Below are 19781 nucleotides of genomic sequence, written 5' to 3'. Positions count from 1 at the left end.
GCGTCATCTGGTGGCTGTACAATGGGCAGATCACACTGGAGCGGGGGTACAGCCAGGTTGATGATGGCACCCAGCTCGCCCAATGCCCTGAGCGTCATCTGGTGGCTGTACAGTGGGCAGATCACACTGGAGCGGGGGTACAGCCAGGTTGATGATGGCACCCAGTTCGCCCAGCGTCCTGGATAGCACCAGATCAGTCTACGTACCCTTGGCACCTCATCTACAGGATCTTTGTGATGGAGTCGCTTTTCAGCCGTTACGTCAGGGCGCGGTGGGGGCTCTAGAGCCGGGTCTCCTTCTGTGACCTGTAGCTGCTCTGCTGCCGATGGTCGTGGCTGCCGAGATTGGGGGTCAGCGCTGAGCTCTTGCAGCTATGGCATGGGTGGGCGCTGTTCATTCCATTTGGACATCGCTTCTTCAGTATGTGAAGAACAGCGGCGCTCAGGCAGAGGAAGACTGCGCCCAGCGCCAGCGTCATCCCCAGGTAGATGGAGCTGCAAGGAGAAAAAACAACTATAGGAGATCTCCGGATAGAACCGAGCCTCTGTGTCCACCCAGCGCACAAGGTGTCACCACAGAGGCGGGTACAGGGTGAGATCTCGCAGAACACAGAGCATCAGTTCTACTCAAAGCATCCCGGCCTGGCCTGAAGTCACCATCAACTTGTAATGACGACCGAGGGATGAGAGCCGGGAATGACACAATGTGAGCGCAGCTGTAGACAGGAGAGAGAAATGAGAGCCAGCAATGGCCCAACGTGAGTGCAGCTGTAGATAGGAAAGAGGGATGAGAGCCGGCAATGGCACAATGTGAGTGCAGCTGTAGACAGGAGAGAGGGATGAGAGCCGGCAATAGCACAACATGAGCACAGCTGTAGACAGGAGAGAGGGATGAGAGCCAGCAATGGCACAACATGAGCGCAGCTGTAGACAGGGAGAGAGGGATGAGAGCCAGCAATGGCACAACATGAGCGCAGCTGTAGACAGGGAGAGAGGGATGAGAGCCAGCAATGGCACAACATGAGCACAGCTGTAGACAGGAGAGAGGGATGAGAGCCAGGAATAGCACAACGTGAGCGCAGCTGTAGACAGGAGAGAGGGATGAGAGCCGGCAATAGCACAACATGAGCACAGCTGTAGACAGGAGAGAGGGATGAGAGCCAGCAATGGCACAACATGAGCGCAGCTGTAGACAGGGAGAGAGGGATGAGAGCCAGCAATGGCACAACATGAGCGCAGCTGTAGACAGGGAGAGAGGGATGAGAGCCAGCAATGGCACAACATGAGCACAGCTGTAGACAGGAGAGAGGGATGAGAGCCAGCAATGGCACAACATGAGCACAGCTGTAGACAGGAGAGAGGGATGAGAGCCAGCAATGGCACAACATGAGCGCAGCTGTAGACAGGGAGAGAGGGATGAGAGCTGGCAATAGCACAACATGAGCGCAGCTGTAGACAGGGAGAGAGGGATGAGAGCTGGCAATAGCACAACATGAGCGCAGCTGTAGACAGGGAGAGAGGGATGAGAGCTGGCAATAGCACAACATGAGCACAGCCGTAGACAGGAGAGAGGGATGAGAGCCAGCAATGGCACAACGTGAGTGCAGCCGTAGACAGAAGAGAGGGATGAGAACCGGTAATGGCACAACGTGAGTGCAGCCGTAGACCGGAGAGAGGGATGAGAGCTGGTAATGACACAACTTGAGCGCAGCCGTAGACAGGAGAGAGGGATGAGAGCTGGTAATGGCACAACGTGAGCGCAGCCGTAGACAGGAGAGAGGGATGAGAGCTGGTAATGGCACAACGTGAGCGCAGCCGTAGACAGGAGAGAGGGATGAGAGCTGGTAATGGCACAACGTGAGCGCAGCTGTAGACAGGAGAGATGGATGAGAGCTGGTAATGGCACAACGTGAGCGCAGCTGTAGACAGAAGAGAGGGATGAGAACCGGTAATGGCACAACGTGAGTGCAGCCGTAGACCGGAGAGAGGGATGAGAGCTGGTAATGACACAACTTGAGCGCAGCCGTAGACAGGAGAGAGGGATGAGAGCTGGTAATGGCACAACGTGAGCGCAGCCGTAGACAGGAGAGAGGGATGAGAGCTGGTAATGGCACAACGTGAGCGCAGCCGTAGACAGGAGAGAGGGATGAGAGCTGGTAATGGCACAACGTGAGCGCAGCCGTAGACAGGAGAGAGGGATGAGAGCTGGTAATGGCACAACGTGAGCGCAGCTGTAGACAGGAGAGAGGGATGAGAGCTGGTAATGGCACAACGTGAGCGTAGCCGTAGACAGGAGAGAGGGATGAGAACTGGTAATGGCACAACGTGAGCGCAGCCGTAGACAGGAGAGAGGGATGAGAACCGGTAATGGCACAACGTGAGTGCAGCCGTAGACCGGAGAGAGGGATGAGAGCTGGTAATGACACAACTTGAGCGCAGCCGTAGACAGGAGAGAGGGATGAGAGCCGGTAATGGCACAACGTGAGTGCAGCCGTAGACAGGAGAGAGGGATGAGAGCCGGCAATGGCACAACGTGAGCGCAGCTGTAGATAGGAGAGATGGATGAGAGCCGGCAATGACACAACTTGAGCGCAGCTGTAGACAGGAGAGATGGATGAGAGCCGGTAATGGCACAACGTGAGCGCAGCTATAGATAGGAGAGAGGGATGAGAGCCGGCAATGGCACAGCGTGAGCGCAGCTGTAGACAGGAGAGGGGGATGAGAGCCGGCAAAGGCATAACGTGAGTGCAGCTGTGGCGCCCTGGACTAACCAGGTCGTCACAGGTACTGCAACACACACCCCCACCCCGAGACAGGCACATCAGCCAGACACAAAATCCTTGTTGCCTCCCTCCAGGGGCTGATGTCCACACCAGGTGGGGTGGAGCCACGCGGTTGGCCCCACCCACTGAGGAGTTCACAGTCCTGGAGGCGGGAGAAGGAAGTCAGATCAGTTAGGGAAGTGCAAGTGTTATAGTGAAGCAGTGGTGGAGGAGTAAACTGACCGTGTCCGGGTGTGTGGCCCGGGTACTAAGAGCAAGGTTGGCAGACGGTGGTGGCCGTCTGCAGGAGAGGCGAGTCAACGTGGAACCATGGGACCGGGGTCGGGCGGTGGCCCGCCGGTACCGAACCGGGGAGCGAAGTGAAGCCAGCACACACAGGCAGGGCCTGCGGACCCCGACCAGGCTTGGAGTGGCTGAAAAGGTCAAATCCGTTAGGAAACCCCTGGGGTTCTGGTCACTAACAGCCAAGACCCGATAGAAGGCAACCGTCCGACCTGCAAAAGGAAATACAGCTACCGCCAAAGCTAGGATTCCAAGGGCCAGAGTCTGCGGGCAAAAGGGCTCCTCAGGCACATATACACGCTGGGGAGCGGGTTACCGGTGGGAAGCCACCGGAGCCGAACAAACACTAAGGTGCAGGAAAAGGCAGCCACCACCAACTGTCCGGGAGAAGCCACAGCAGCCGGCTGTGGGACCCGTCCATCCAGTCGTTTGGTTTACCAGAGACTTTGCGTACATTTGTGGCCGAGTGAGTACAACCGTGCCATCCGGCACCGCGCTGCGCAGTCCAGGCGACCATGCACCTTTCCAACCCTGCCTCCCCATCACCTCACCGGGCCCCGGGACCACCAACCCCTACCCACGGAGGGGGAAAACAACATCCCAGCTGCTCCCTACCATCGCTCCCGGGACCCCCGTCACCAGCAGCGGTGGTGCCCAACCTCACCACAACCCGTGGGTGGCGTCATGGACTAGATCCCCAAACCAAACTACCCCCCTTTTCACTCACGGGCGAGGAGAGTAGAGAGGAGCGAGGGATAAGAGCCAGCAATGACACAACATGAGCGCAGCTGTGGAGAGGAGCGAGGGATAAGAGCCAGCGATGACACAACATGAGCGCAGCTGTAGAGAGGAGCGAGGGATAAGAGCCAGCAATGACACAACATGAGCGCAGCTGTAGAGAGGAACGAGGGATAAGAGCCAGCGACGACACAACATGAGCGCAGCTGTAGAGAGGAGCGAGGGATAAGAGCCAGCGATGACACAACATGAGCGCAGCTGTAGAGAGGAGCGAGGGATAAGAGCCAGCGATGACACAACATGAGCGCAGCTGTAGAGAGGAGCGAGGGATAAGAGCCAGCGATGACACAACATGAGCGCAGCTGTAGAGAGGAGCGAGGGATAAGAGCCGGCAATGACACAACATGAGCGCAGCTGTGGAGAGGAGCGAGGGATAAGAGCCAGCAATGACACAACATGAGCGCAGCTGTAGAGAGGAGCGAGGGATAAGAGCCAGCGATGACACAACATGAGCGCAGCTGTGACTGGAGCAAGGGAGGAGAGCCAGCGATGACACAACATGAGCGCAGCTGTAGAGAGGAGCGAGGGATAAGAGCCAGCGATGACACAACATGAGCGCAGCTGTAGAGAGGAGCGAGGGATAAGAGCCAGCAATGACACAACATGAGCGCAGCTGTGGAGAGGAGCGAGGGATAAGAGCCAGCAATGACACAACATGAGCGCAGCTGTAGAGAGGAGCGAGGGATAAGAGCCAGCGATGACACAACATGAGCGCAGCTGTAGAGAGGAGCGAGGGATAAGAGCCAGCAATGACACAACATGAGCGCAGCTGTGGAGAGGAGCGAGGGATAAGAGCCGGCAATGACACAACATGAGCGCAGCTGTGACTGGAGCAAGGGAGGAGAGCCAGCGATGACACAACATGAGCGCAGCTGTGACTGGAGCAAGGGAGGAGAGCCAGCGATGACACAACATGAGCGCAGCTGTAGAGAGGAGCGAGGGATAAGAGCCAGCGATGACACAACATGAGCGCAGCTGTAGAGAGGAGCGAGGGATAAGAGCCAGCAATGACACAACATGAGCGCAGCTGTAGAGAGGAGCAAGGGAGGAGAGCCGGCAATGACACAACATGAGCGCAGCTGTAGAGAGGAGCGAGGGATAAGAGCCAGCGATGACACAACATGAGCGCAGCTGTAGAGAGGAGCGAGGGATAAGAGCCAGCAATGACACAACATGAGCGCAGCTGTAGAGAGGAGCGAGGGATAAGAGCCAGCGATGACACAACATGAGCGCAGCTGTAGAGAGGAGCGAGGGATAAGAGCCAGCGATGACACAACATGAGCGCAGCTGTAGAGAGGAGCGAGGGATAAGAGCCAGCAATGACACAACATGAGCGCAGCTGTAGAGAGGAGCAAGGGAGGAGAGCCAGCGATGACACAACATGAGCGCAGCTGTAGAGAGGAGCGAGGGATAAGAGCCAGCGATGACACAACATGAGCGCAGCTGTAGAGAGGAGCGAGGGATAAGAGCCAGCGATGACACAACATGAGCGCAGCTGTAGAGAGGAGCGAGGGATAAGAGCCAGCAATGACACAACATGAGCGCAGCTGTAGAGAGGAGCAAGGGAGGAGAGCCAGCGATGACACAACATGAGCGCAGCTGTAGAGAGGAGCGAGGGATAAGAGCCAGCAATGACACAACATGAGCGCAGCTGTAGAGAGGAGCGAGGGATAAGAGCCAGCGATGACACAACATGAGCGCAGCTGTAGAGAGGAGCGAGGGATAAGAGCCAGCAATGACACAACATGAGCGCAGCTGTAGAGAGGAGCGAGGGATAAGAGCCAGCAATGACACAACATGAGTGCAGCTGTGGAGAGGAGCGAGGGATAAGAGCCAGCAATGACACAACATGAGCGCAGCTGTGGAGAGGAGCGAGGGATAAGAGCCGGCAATGACACAACATGAGCGCAGCTGTGACTGGAGCAAGGGAGGAGAGCCAGCGATGACACAACATGAGCGCAGCTGTAGAGAGGAGCGAGGGATAAGAGCCAGCGATGACACAACATGAGCGCAGCTGTAGAGAGGAACGAGGGATAAGAGCCAGCGATGACACAACATGAGCGCAGCTGTGACTGGAGCAAGGGAGGAGAGCCAGCGATGACACAACATGAGCGCAGCTGTAGAGAGGAGCGAGGGATAAGAGCCAGCGATGACACAACATGAGCGCAGCTGTAGAGAGGAGCGAGGGATAAGAGCCAGCAATGACACAACATGAGCGCAGCTGTAGAGAGGAGCGAGGGATAAGAGCCAGCAATGACACAACATGAGTGCAGCTGTAGAGAGGAGCAAGGGAGGAGAGCCAGCAATGACACAACATGAGCGCAGCTGTAGAGAGGAGCGAGGGATAAGAGCCAGCGATGACACAACATGAGCGCAGCTGTAGAGAGGAGCGAGGGATAAGAGCCAGCGATGACACAACATGAGCGCAGCTGTAGAGAGGAGCGAGGGATAAGAGCCAGCAATGACACAACATGAGCGCAGCTGTAGAGAGGAGCGAGGGATAAGAGCCAGCAATGACACAACATGAGCGCAGCTGTAGAGAGGAGCGAGGGATAAGAGCCAGCGATGACACAACATGAGCGCAGCTGTAGAGAGGAGCGAGGGATAAGAGCCAGCGATGACACAACATGAGCGCAGCTGTGGAGAGGAGCGAGGGATAAGAGCCAGCAATGACACAACATGAGCGCAGCTGTAGAGAGGAGCGAGGGATAAGAGCCAGCGATGACACAACATGAGCGCAGCTGTAGAGAGGAGCGAGGGATAAGAGCCAGCGATGACACAACATGAGCGCAGCTGTAGAGAGGAACGAGGGATAAGAGCCAGCGATGACACAACATGAGCGCAGCTGTAGAGAGGAGCGAGGGATAAGAGCCAGCAATGACACAACATGAGCGCAGCTGTAGAGAGGAGCGAGGGATAAGAGCCAGCAATGACACAACATGAGCGCAGCTGTGACTGGAGCAAGGGAGGAGAGCCAGCGATGACACAACATGAGCGCAGCTGTGACTGGAGCAAGGGAGGAGAGCCAGCGATGACACAACATGAGCGCAGCTGTAGAGAGGAGCGAGGGATAAGAGCCAGCGATGACACAATATGAGCGCAGCTGTAGAGAGGAGCGAGGGATAAGAGCCAGCGATGACACAACATGAGCGCAGCTGTAGAGAGGAGCGAGGGATAAGAGCCAGCAATGACACAACATGAGCGCAGCTGTAGAGAGGAGCGAGGGATAAGAGCCAGCGATGACACAACATGAGCGCAGCTGTAGAGAGGAGCGAGGGATAAGAGCCAGCGATGACACAACATGAGCGCAGCTGTAGAGAGGAGCGAGGGATAAGAGCCAGCAATGACACAACATGAGCGCAGCTGTAGAGAGGAGCGAGGGATAAGAGCCAGCAATGACACAACATGAGTGCAGCTGTGGAGAGGAGCGAGGGATAAGAGCCAGCAATGACACAACATGAGCGCAGCTGTGGAGAGGAGCGAGGGATAAGAGCCGGCAATGACACAACATGAGCGCAGCTGTGACTGGAGCAAGGGAGGAGAGCCAGCGATGACACAACATGAGCGCAGCTGTAGAGAGGAGCGAGGGATAAGAGCCAGCGATGACACAACATGAGCGCAGCTGTAGAGAGGAACGAGGGATAAGAGCCAGCGATGACACAACATGAGCGCAGCTGTGACTGGAGCAAGGGAGGAGAGCCAGCGATGACACAACATGAGCGCAGCTGTAGAGAGGAGCGAGGGATAAGAGCCAGCGATGACACAACATGAGCGCAGCTGTAGAGAGGAGCGAGGGATAAGAGCCAGCGATGACACAACATGAGCGCAGCTGTAGAGAGGAGCGAGGGATAAGAGCCAGCGATGACACAACGTGAGCACTTAGTGACGCAGCTCTGGAGGTGACTGGAGGATAAGACATTATGTAACAGCAGAATAGTGACTGCAGCTCTGGAGGTGACTGCAGTACACAAGTAGTGACCATTTCCCTCCTTTTCCCTGTGACTTTTCGTCCTTGCTCACCGGAATGCATCGGTGTTGTACAATCTGCAGGCACCTTTCCTGCTGCACCGCTGCTTGCTCCACTTCAGGCACACGCTGTCAATCAGGGCCCCATAGTACATGGGGGCCGGGACCCCGGCTGTAAGACACAACAACATGATGTTTCTTCCATCATTCCGCCAAGAAAATAATTGCCACCATCTAATGTAAAGGCCGATGGTCCCCTGTTACGAGGGGGACCCGGGGAAGCGTGCCAAGATGGGAAATGGACAGCTTCCGCCGGTCAAGGTCCACTGTGCGGTGTAAGGGACCACCGCTATGGTGGGTGAAGAGTGAGCGGGTTGCTACTAGTGATCGTCTGGAATGTCACAGACGATCTATGTACACCGATCTGCCCTAACCCGTGAGGGTTGTATGGCTCGGGGCTTCTCGATCGGTGTACCTGTTGCACGGGGACGCACAGAGGTGCCTACGCACGTGTGCCAGCGGGAGTCACAGGATATGGCACGAGGGTAGCACAGAGGTGCCCACGCACGTGTGCTTTCAATAACCAGGTGAGTCCAGTGGAGACTCGAGGAGCTCACCTGGGACAGGAACACGGCCTGTTGAAGGAGATACTGCCGGAGCAGCAAGGCAGGAACACGGCCTCCAAACCAGGTGCTGCCAGAGCAGCAAGGGCCAAGCCCACAAAAGACAATAATGCCTGAGCAGTGGCGTGGCAGCACGCTGCCAGACATCCAAACATAGAAGGACGGTCACGCACCGCCATGATGGCAGGGGGAGCTTTTAAGGAGGTGTAGCTCCACCCAAGGGCGGGCGCGAGATGGACGTGACCCAATCAGGATTCGTGACGTCTTGGCCCGGCCAGTCAAGATTCAGCACACCACCAGCCTCGTTATCGGGCCGTGTGATATCAGTGAGCGAATCAGAAGACGTCACGTGGGGCACATACTCATCTTCCTGCCTCTGGGTCATAAAGGCGGGATCCTCGGTTTCACAATGTGCAGAGATAAGGGAAGTCTTGCTGCTTCCCTGAGTATCCATCCTTTGCACACTGCGCAACCTCCCCGACCCTCTGTGATGCTGAGCAGGAGGGCTCGTGGCAGACAAGGGATGGCAGACCACTCCATTCCTTGCAAGGGGAGAACCACTAGGTGTCACCCTTCTGCTGCGTCTCCAAGGAGGCAGCTCCTGCAGACTGCGTAGTCTCCCAGACCTTTGGTGCTGCTGAGCAGGAGGGCTCGCGGCAGACAAGGAATGGGGGACCACCTCATTCCTTGCAACAGGAGAGCCACGAGGTGTAACAGTCCCCTCCCCCACTATGGGACTATTTGTAAGGCTGGAGTCACAGCATATGACCCTTGCGAGGATCACATCACCCGGACCTGCCGCCGGCTCTCCTGACAGGACCACGTCATCGGACCAGCTGCTGACTCTCCTGACAGGACCATGTCATCGGACCGGCTGCTGGCTCTCCTGACAGGACTGTGTCATCGGACCGGCCACTGTCTTTGCTGACAGGACCGTGTAATCGGACCGGCCGCCATCTCTCCTGTCAGGACCATGTCATCAAACCGGCTGCCAGCTCTCCTGACTACACCGCGTCATAGGACCGGCCACTGGCTCTCCTTATTGGACCGGTCGCCGTCTCTCCTAACAGGACCAGGTCATCGGACCAGCCACCGTCTTTCCTGTCAGGACCGTGTCATCGGAGCGGCTCCAGCTCTCCTGACAGGACCGTGTCATCGGACCGGCCGCCAGCTCTCCTGACAGGACCGTGTCATCGGATCAGCTGCCGGCTCTCCTGACAGGACAGTGTCATCAGACCGTCCACCGCCTCTCCTGACAGCACCATGTCATCGGACCAGCCGCCAGCTCTCTTGCCAGGACCGTGTCATCGGATTAGCTGCCGGCTCTCCTGACAGGACAGTGTCATCGGACCGGCCACTGCCTCTGCTGACAGGACCGTGTCATCTGCATAGAAATACATGAAGCTGCATGCTGCTGTCAGGAGAGCCGGCGGCCGGTCTGAGCGATGCAATCCTCGTGGGAGTCACACGCTGTGTCTCCAGCCTAAACATTGAAACCTCATTGATGTCCACATTTCTCACAGATGATTGGTTGTTACATTGTATCAGTCCTCGGAATTTCCCTCACAGAGGAGGGGCTGCACTGACACAGTGTAACAAACCCTAAGTCCTCCTTCACACGTCTGTCGAAAAAACGCATATGTGTTGCACGTTCCGCTTTGTCCATCCGTGTGACCGGTATGATACTGAAATGAATGGTTATTTTATGTGCGAGAGCTAGAGATCTTTTACAGCTTTTTAACAAAATAATTAATCATTTAAGAAAAAAAAAGGTGGGGTTACCCATAACGTCCATAACCAGCCAAGGTAAAGCAGACAGCTGAGAGCTGGTATTATCAGGCTGGGGAGGCCCATGGTTGTTGGACTGTACCCAGTTTAAAAATAGCAGCCTGCAGCTGCCCCAGAAGTGGCGCCTCCATTAGATGATCCAATTCTGGCGCTTCGCCCGGCTCTTCCCAATTGTCCTGGTGTGTTGGCAATCAGCAGTAATGGTTCATGGGGTTGCTGACAGCTACTTTTTGTGAGAAGCGCTGGGGGCAGTGAATGAACTGCGGTAACCCCATGATGTCACTGCCAGCGGCGGTTCTCATACAGAGCAGTGTGGCTGGGACACAGTTGTGCAACGTCGGGGGACCTCCATGTGGATTACTGTGGAACTTCACGGCTTTTTACATTTTTGTAATAAATTGGTGAATGAGGGCTCGGTGTTTTATAAATAAATATTTTTGTGGGTTTTTATCTATTTATTTGTACTGGATTAGTAATGGGGGGGATATCTAATAGACACCCACCCATTACTAATGCCAGGCTCACAACTGGCATCAACCCCATGAACAATTACCCCAATGGCCACCGCACCAGAGCAATCGGGAAAAGTCGGGCGAAGCACCAGATTTGGAGCATCTAATAGATGGGGCAGCTGCGTACGGCTATTTTTTTTTTTGCTGGGAGCAGCCCAATAACCATGGACCTCCTCAGCCTGATAATACTGGCCCCCAGCTGTCTGCTTTACCTGTGCTGGTAACTAAAATTAGGGGGAACCCACTTCATTTTTTTTCTTAAATTATTTATTAATTCTGCTAAATAGCTGTACCTACCTGTCTATCATCTCTCTATCATCTCTCTATCATCTCTCTATCATCTCTCTATCATCTCTCTATCATTTTTCTGGCTTTGCACATCATTTACACATTAAAGAAACAATCATTTCAGTATCCTCCATTTTTTTTCGGTGCCGGTCACATGGATGGACAAAAAAGATGCATTTTTCCATGGATGTGTGAAGCGGGTCTAAAGGCCCCGTTACACGCTGCGATTTATCTGAATATCTCGTTAGCGATGTGACACGCCCAGATCGTAGTTACGATTTGCCGAGATCACTCATAGGTCGTTTTGTAGCGGTGACACGTAACGATCGCACAAATGACGCTACATCGTTCAGCGATATATTGTTTGACCACGGCGGTCGTGTGGATGTTGTTCGTTGTTGTCAGGTGTCACACGTAGCAATATGTCTGCTGCGATCCAAACGATGAACAATATTTTGAAACTGAACGGCGTGTCAACAATCAACGATTGTCACCCTATTTGCGATCGTTCAGAGTCGCACGTAGGTGTCACACGCAACGACGTCGCTAACAATGACGGAAGTACGTCACAGAATCCGTGACCCCGACGACATGTCGGCAGATAAATTGTAGCGTGTAACGGGGCCTTTGGGCTGTGTGCACATTGTGTATTTGTCCGGGTGGGTGTGGGGGAGCTGTCGGGGCGGCTCATCATTGCACACTGCACTACATAAATCAGCACACCCCGGGGACCGCACTCTCACCTAGCACGCGCACCGCCATGGTGTAGACCCCCAGCGCCAAGCTCTTCAGTTCAGGCTTAATACATCTGTGGAAAAGAAGAAAACATTGAGACACCAGAAATGACCGAACGCCAGTCACCTTCGAGAAGAGCACCCTCTGATACCCATCCTGGAGTTACTATGCACAGTGCTGTACAGCAGACTGCCTCTCCATCCTGCACATTCTGGTATGATCTGCTGCACAACAGACTGCCTCATCATCCTGCACATTCTGGTATGATCTGCTGTGCATTAGACTGCCTCTCTATCCTGCACATTATGGTATGATCTGCTGCACAGCAGACTGCCTCATCATCCTGCACATTCTGGTATGATCTGCTATACAGTAGACTGCCTCTCCACCCTGCACATTCTGGTATGATCTGCTGTACAGCAGACTGCCTCTCCATCCTGCACATTCTGGTATGATCTTCTGCACAGCAGACTGCCTCTCCATCCTGCACATTCTGGTATGATCTGCTGTGCATTAGACTGCCTCTCTATCCTGCACATTATGGTATGATCTGCTGCACAGCAGACTGCCTCATCATCCTGCACATTCTTGTATGATTGCTGTACAGTAGACTGCCTCTCCATCCTGCACATTCTGGCATGATCTGCTATACAGTAGACTGCCTCTCCACCCTGCACATTCTTGTATGATCTGCTGTACAGTAGACTGCCTCTCCATCCAGCACATTCTGGCATGATCTGCTATACAGTAGACTGCCTCTCCACCCTGCACATTCTTGTATGATCTGCTGTACAGTAGACTGCCTCTCCATCCTGCACATTCTGGCATGATCTGCTATACAGTAGACTGCCTCTCCACCCTGCACATTCTTGTATGATCTGCTGTACAGTAGACTGCCTCTCAACCCTGCACATTCTGTACAGTAGACTGAGATGACATAGACTGTCAGTGCCTAGCATGGGTTAAGTTTCTTAAAATTCAGCCAGACATGATGATAGTTTGTTTATGAAACGGGGGATAAGTCCCTCATTGTTTCTACAAGTCTCTTATGCTGGCTTTACACGAGAGGAGCAATCGTGCGATGCATCGTCGGGGTCACGTTTTTTGTGACGCATATCCGGCATAGCGCACGACGTCGGCCTGTGTGACACCTCCGAGCGACGCAGTATCGCTCACAAGTCGTGAGTCGTGTACTCGTCGCTAGGTTTCATAAAATTGTTTAATTAAAATGGCGGCGGTTGTTCATCGTTTCCGTGGCATCACACGTTGCTCCGTGTGACACCCCGGGAACGATGAACACAGCTTACCTGCCTCCCGTGGCAATGAGGAAGGAAGGAGGTGGGCGGGATGTTCACATCCCGCTCATCTCCGCCCCTCCGCTTCTATTGGCCGGCTGCCGTGTGACGCCGAACGTCCCTCCCACTCCAGGAAGTGGACGTTTGTCGCCCACAGCGAGGTCGTCCGGAAGGTAAGTATGTGTGACGGGGGTTAAACGAGTTTGTGCGCCATGGGCAAGTAATTGCCCGTGACGCAGAAACGAAGGGGGCGGGTACGATTGCTTGTGCTATCGCACAATCGGTCGTCTGGTGTAAAGCAGGCTTTAGGAGTCTAGTGTTAAAGTTCTTGTTGACTCATGTAATTGCCTTGGCCAGTGAAGATCAGACACTCAGACAAATCAATTATGCGATCCTCCAATTGTATTGCTAGATGCGATGTAACTTAGCTGTCTCTCCCTCGTCGGTGGATATTTTGTATAGGGCTTGAAATCTAGCTAATAAGAGCCCAGTCTTATCCACCAATCGTGAAGACCCCAATGGTCTGATTGGAGAGCTCAGGGGTATAAGAAGGAGGACTGACCATTGCCCGGGTAGACGCTTGCTACATGATTACCAATCTAGGATCTGCGGATTCGATTGGCAAGCCATAACTGAACCTGGATTAGAACACTATATGTACTTCAGCATCGAATGCAAGGATTCGGCTGTGATATCAAGGACTACTTAAGGAAGGAATCCAGCTTGTGACAACCCAGTCACCGGACTACAGACTTTGCAGACCTCACACAGCTTCCTAAATCTGGCATTATTCCAGTCTCGGTGGGTGCCCGCCAAAAGCGGGGTGCTGCTGGACTGCAGTAAGTAGCCCTGGAAGCTCTGAAGCACGGACATTCTAATCCCTGGTGAGCAGCGGAAGGGGGAGACTCTGTTGCCTGTTACATTTGTGTGTTTTGCTGGTTATGTGCCGTTAATTGTTTGGGGATCCAATAAAGTCTAATATTGTGGTTCCCTCACCCTGTGTTGTCTGAGTAGTGTTACGCCCACGGTTAAGGAGGCCGGCGTTCAGTTGGGATGAGCCCTGAGCCACGCTGTCTTTCTAAAGGCGGCCGGATCAGAGGACGAGAGCACGCGCTGACCCCCGCGTCTCCACAGGAGAGCACGCGCTGACCCCCGCGTCTCCACAGGAGAGCACCCGCTGACCCCCGCGTCTCCACAGGAGAGCACCCGCTGACCCCCGCGTCTCCACAGGAGAGCACGCGCTGACCCCCGCGCCTCCACAGGAGAGCACGCGCTGACCCCCGCGCCTCCACAGGAGAGCACCCGCTGACCCCCGCGCCTCCACAGGAGAGCACCCGCTGACCCCCGCGCCTCCACAGGAGAGCACCCGCTGACCCCCGCGCCTCCACAGGAGAGCACCCGCTGACCCCCGCGTCTCCACAGGAGAGCACCCGCTGACCCCCGCGTCTCCACAGGAGAGCACCCGCTGACCCCCGCGTCTCCACAGGAGAGCACCAGCTGACCCCCGCGTCTCCACAGGAGAGCACCAGCTGACCCCCGCGTCTCCACAGGAGAGCACCCGCTGACCCCCGCGTCTCCACAGGAGAGCACCCGCTGACCCCCGCGTCTCCACAGGAGAGCACCCGCTGACCCCCGCGTCTCCACAGGAGAGCACCCGCTGACTCCAGAGTCTCCACAGGAGAGCACCCGCTGACCCCAGAGTCTCCACAGGAGAGCACCCGCTGACCCCCGCGCCTCCACAGGAGAGCACCCGCTGACCCCCGCGTCTCCACAGGAGAGCACCCGCTGACCCCCGCGTCTCCACAGGAGAGCACCCGCTGACCCCCGCGTCTCCACAGGAGAGCACCCGCTGACCCCCGCGTCTCCACAGGAGAGCACCCGCTGACCCCCGCGTCTCCACAGGAGAGCACCCGCTGACCCCCGCGTCTCCACAGGAGAGCACCCGCTGACCCCCGCGTCTCCACAGGAGAGCACCAGCTGACCCCCGCGTCTCCACAGGAGAGCACCAGCTGACCCCCGCGTCTCCACAGGAGAGCACCCGCTGACCCCCGCGTCTCCATAGGAGAGCACCCGCTGACCCCCGCGTCTCCACAGGAGAGCACCCGCTGACCCCCGCGTCTCCACAGGAGAGCACCCGCTGACCCCAGAGTCTCCACAGGAGAGCACCCGCTGACCCCAGAGTCTCCACAGGAGAGCACCCGCTGACCCCAGAGTCTCCACAGGAGAGCACCCGCTGACCCTCGTATCTCCACAGGAGTGCACCCCCTGACCCCCGTATCTCCACAGAGGCTGCCTCTCTGACAATCAGCATGCATAGTAAGTGGTAATGGTGGCACAGACTGAGTGTGATCCGTGTACGGGAGGAGACAGGGCAGACAATGGCGGTCTTGATCCCGACGCTACCTATCACCTATGACCTGATGGTCAGCCGTGAGGCCGCGGCCCCAGCCTTTGCTCGGCGCAGGCTGCGGTATACATCTGCTGCTTTGGGGGTCACCTGAGAAGAAGAACGTATCCGGGCGTCCCTCCAAAAGACAGAGTGAAGGAGGTAATGACCGAGACCACCACGAAATACAGGAACATCCTGGAGCACGACCTTCCCCTAGAGCAGGGGCCAGGCACTGCGGAGCTGCCACCAGAGAGCAATGGCGGGAGCACCACACAGCTGCAGTTAGAGAACACCTGTAAGACAGAAGACATGAGTGGTCGCCATGCTTTACCACGTGGCCTCTCACCCGTGGCCTCTCACGCCGTGGCCACTCACCGTCCCATTGGTGACATGACAGCCGGCGAAGCAGGCGGAGTAGTAGGTGACGCCATTCTCCCCGCAGACCGGATCCCACTGATTCTGAGGACACAGGCAGTGCACGTTACATTCAGCGAGCGCGCCGTTCACCTGGGACATGTGCGAGGACCTGAGGAGAGAGCACAGCCATGAGCCGAGCGCAGGGGCCGGGTCTGCCCCAAACTGAGGGCTTAGCGGGGGTCCCATACCCTGCATAGGACACGGTCAGCCCGGCCACGGAAGAGCGCTCACATCCCATGCCAAACAGCGACAGCAAGATGGTGTAGCCAATCACAGAGGACGAGAGCAGCAGCTTCGACGCCCCCACAACATCAATCCGGAACCTCTTCATCACGACCCCCCCCAAGAAGATCCCCAGAGCCACAGCCGGGACATTAATAAGACCTGTGGGGAGAGGGGAGAGCCATTATCAGCTATGCTCGCTGCACACTTCTGCTGACATCCTCTGTGCTACTGGGGACTCTGCTCCTCTGTCAGATAAGAACTCTGCTCCTCTATGTAATGAGTGTGACGACATGGACACTCACTGCCTAGTATGGGTTAAAGTTTCTTAACATTCAGCCAGACATGAAGACAGTTTGTTTATAAACGGGGGATAATCCCTCATTGTTCTACAAGACTCTTGGGAGTTTAGTATTGAAGTTTTTGTTGACTCATGTAATTGTTTTGGCCACTGAAGGCCAGACACCCAGATAACTCAATTATGCGAACTTCCCATTGTATTACTAAGGGGTGCTTCACACACAGCGAGATCGCTACTGAGATCGCTGCTGAGTCACGCTTTTTGTGACGCAGCAGTGACCCCATTAGCAATCTCGCTGTGTGTGACACGGAGCAGCGATCTGGCCCCTGCTGTGAGATCGCTGCTCGTTACACACAGCCCTGGTTCGTTTTTTTATTGTTGCTCTCCCGCTGATAAGCACACATCGCTGTGTGTGACAGCGAGAGAGCAACAATCCTGAACGTGCAGGGAGCAGGAGCCGGCGTCTGACAGCCTGCGGTAAGCTGTAACCAATGTAAACATCGGGTAACCAAGGTGGTTACCTGATATTTACCTTCGTTACCAGCCTCCGCAGCTCTCACGCTGCCATTGCCGGCTCCTGCTCCCTGCACACGCTAAGCTAAGAGGTGTGCGCTGGTAACTAAGGTAAACATCGGGTAACCATACCCGATGTTTACCTTAGTTACCAGTATCCGCAGCTTCCAGACGCCGGCTCTGTGCAAGCGCAGCGTCGCTTGCACGTCGCTGCTGGCTGGGGGCTGGTCACTGGTCGCTGGTGAGATCTGCCTGTTTGACAGCTCACCAGCGACCATGTAGCGACGCAGCAGCGATCCTGACCAGGTCAGATCGCTGGTGGGATCGCTGCTGCGTCGCTAAAGTGTGACGGTACCCTAAGTGAATTGCTAGATGTGATGTAATTTACCTGTCTCACCCTTGTCTCTGGATATTTGAATATAGCTTGAAATTCATCCAATAAGAGAAGCCAGCTTGTACAACCAATCCGATAAGGGCACAGTATATACTAAGGGAAGGTTATGGCTATAAAAGGGGACTTCTTGGAGTCACCAGTTGCATGATCCAGTTTAAGCTCTTAGGAGCTGGCTAGGGGGATCAGAACTAGGATGCCTTGTGGACTCGGTCTAGGGACTTTGGCTCCGACAAGAGGATCACTTGGCTACATGGCCTCAATCTAGGGACTCCGATTACGATTGGAGACCATACTACAGTCTAGGGATTTCGACTCCGGCTGCCAGGATTATATAATTTCATCATACCAGAGACTACTTAAGGAAGAAACCCAGGTTGGGACAATTTGGTCACCTGGCTACAGACTTTGCAGACCTCACACAGCTTCCTAAATCTGGCATTATTCCATTCTCGGTGGGTGCCCGCCGAAAGCGGGGTGCTGCTGGATTGGAGTAAGTAGCCCTGGAAGCTCTGAGACAAGGACATTCCAAATCCCTGGTGAGCCAGCGGAAGGGGGAGACACTGTTGCCTGTTACATTTGTGTGTTTTGCTGGTTATGTGTTATGTGCCGTTAATTGTTTGGGGATCCAATAAAGTTTTAATATTGTGATTCCCTCACCCTGTGTTGTCTGAGTAGTGTTCCGCCCACGGTTAAAGAGGTCGGCGTTCAGTTTGGATGAGCCCTGGGCCACGCTGTCTTCTAAAGGCGGCCGGGCCAGAGGACGAGAGCACCCACTGACCCCCACCCCCGTGTCTCCACAGTCATGTGTGATAATGGCTGTAAACTCCAACCAGGAATGGTCGTGTGTGATAATGGCCGTATTCTCCAACCAGAAATGGTCGTGTGTGATAATGGCCGTATTCTCCAACCAGGAATGGTCGTGTGTGATAATGGCCGTAACCTCCAACCAGGAATGGTCGTGTGTGATAATGGCCGTATCCTCCAACCAGAAATGGTCGTGTGTGATAATGGCCGTATTCTCCAACCAGGAATGGTCGTGTGTGATAATGGCCGTAACCTCCAACCAGGAATGGTCGTGTGTGATAATGGCCGTATCCTCCAACCAGAAATGGTCGTGTGTGATAATGGCCGTATTCTCCAACCAGGAATGGTCGTGTGTGATAATGGCCGTAACCTCCAACCAGGAATGGTCGTGTGTGATAATGGCCGTATTCTCCAACCAGGAATGGTCGTGTGTGATAATGGCCGTAACCTCCAACCAGGAGTGGTCGTGTGTGATAATTGCCGTAACCTCCAACCAGGACTGGTCGCGTGTGATAATGGCTGTAACCTCCAACCAGGAATGGTCGTGTGTGATAATTGCCGTAACCTCCAACCAGGAATGGTCGTGTGTGATAATGGCCGTAACCTCCAACCAGGACTGGTCGTGTGTGATAATTGCCGTAACCTCCAACCAGGACTGGTCGTGTGTGATAATTGCCGTAACCTCCAACCAGGACTGGTCGCGTGTGATAATGGCTGTAACCTCCAACCAGGAATGGTCGTGTGTGATAATTGCCGTAACCTCCAACCAGGAATGGTCGTGTGTGATAATTGCCGTAACCTCCAACCAGGACTGGTCGCGTGTGATAATGGCTGTAACCTCCAACCAGGAGTGGTCGTGTGTGATAATGGCCGTAACCTCCAACCAGGACTGGTCGTGTGTGATAATGGCTGTAACCTCCAACCAGGAATGGTCGTGTGTGATAATGGCCGTAACCTCCAACCAGGAGTGGTCGTGTGTGATAATGGCCGTAACCTCCAACCAGGACTGGTCGTGTGTGATAATGGCTGTAACCTCCAACCAGGAATGGTCGTGTGTGATAATGGCTGTAACCTCCAACCAGGACTGGTCGTGTGTGATAATGGCCGTAACCTCCAACCAGGAGTGGTCGTGTGTGATAATGGCCGTAACCTCCAACCAGGACTGGTCGTGTGTGATAATGGCTGTAACCTCCAACCAGGAATGGTCGTGTGTGATAATGGCCGTAACCTCCAACCAGGAGTGGTCGTGTGTGATAATTGCCGTAACCTCCTACCAGGAGTGGTCATTGTGAAGACATGGTCTCTGAGTGCCTAGCATTGGTTAACGTTTCTTAACATTCAGCCAGACATGAAGACGGTTTGTTTATAGACGGGGGATAATCCCTCATTGTTCTACAAGACTCTTCGGAGTTTAGTATTGAAGTTTTTGTTGACTCATGTAATTGTTTTGGCCACTGAAGGCCAGACACCCAGATAATTCAATTATGCGAACTTCCCATTGTATTACTAAGTGAATTGCTAGATGTGATGTAACGTACCTGTCTCACCCTTGTCTCTGGATATTTGAATATAGCTTGAAATTTATCCAATAAGAGAAGCAACCTTGTACAACCAATCCGATAAGGGCACAGTATATACTAAGGGAAGGTTATGGCTATAAAAGGGGACTTCT

At 54.7% G+C, this 19781-nt stretch overlaps 1 protein-coding gene across 1 annotated transcript in view; it reads right to left on the bottom strand.

The window, feature by feature from the left end:
* Positions 1-20: 20 nt before the first annotated feature.
* Positions 21-19781, bottom strand: part of SLCO1C1 (solute carrier organic anion transporter family member 1C1) — a 54927-nt gene continuing 35166 nt past the window's right edge. The window contains exons 10-15 of the mRNA XM_075343493.1: positions 16064-16259; positions 15834-15984; positions 15567-15751; positions 11783-11847; positions 7883-8000; positions 21-494 (exon numbers count right to left, since the gene is read on the bottom strand). Of these exons, the coding sequence (XP_075199608.1) occupies positions 281-494; positions 7883-8000; positions 11783-11847; positions 15567-15751; positions 15834-15984; positions 16064-16259 (929 nt within the window). The 3' untranslated portion in view covers positions 21-280. The remainder of the gene's footprint in view (positions 495-7882; positions 8001-11782; positions 11848-15566; positions 15752-15833; positions 15985-16063; positions 16260-19781) is intronic.

Source organism: Anomaloglossus baeobatrachus, chromosome 4 (genome assembly GCF_048569485.1).
Source record: "Anomaloglossus baeobatrachus isolate aAnoBae1 chromosome 4, aAnoBae1.hap1, whole genome shotgun sequence".
Taxonomy (NCBI): domain Eukaryota; kingdom Metazoa; phylum Chordata; class Amphibia; order Anura; family Aromobatidae; genus Anomaloglossus; species Anomaloglossus baeobatrachus.
This window is presented reverse-complemented; position numbering and strand designations above follow the sequence as displayed.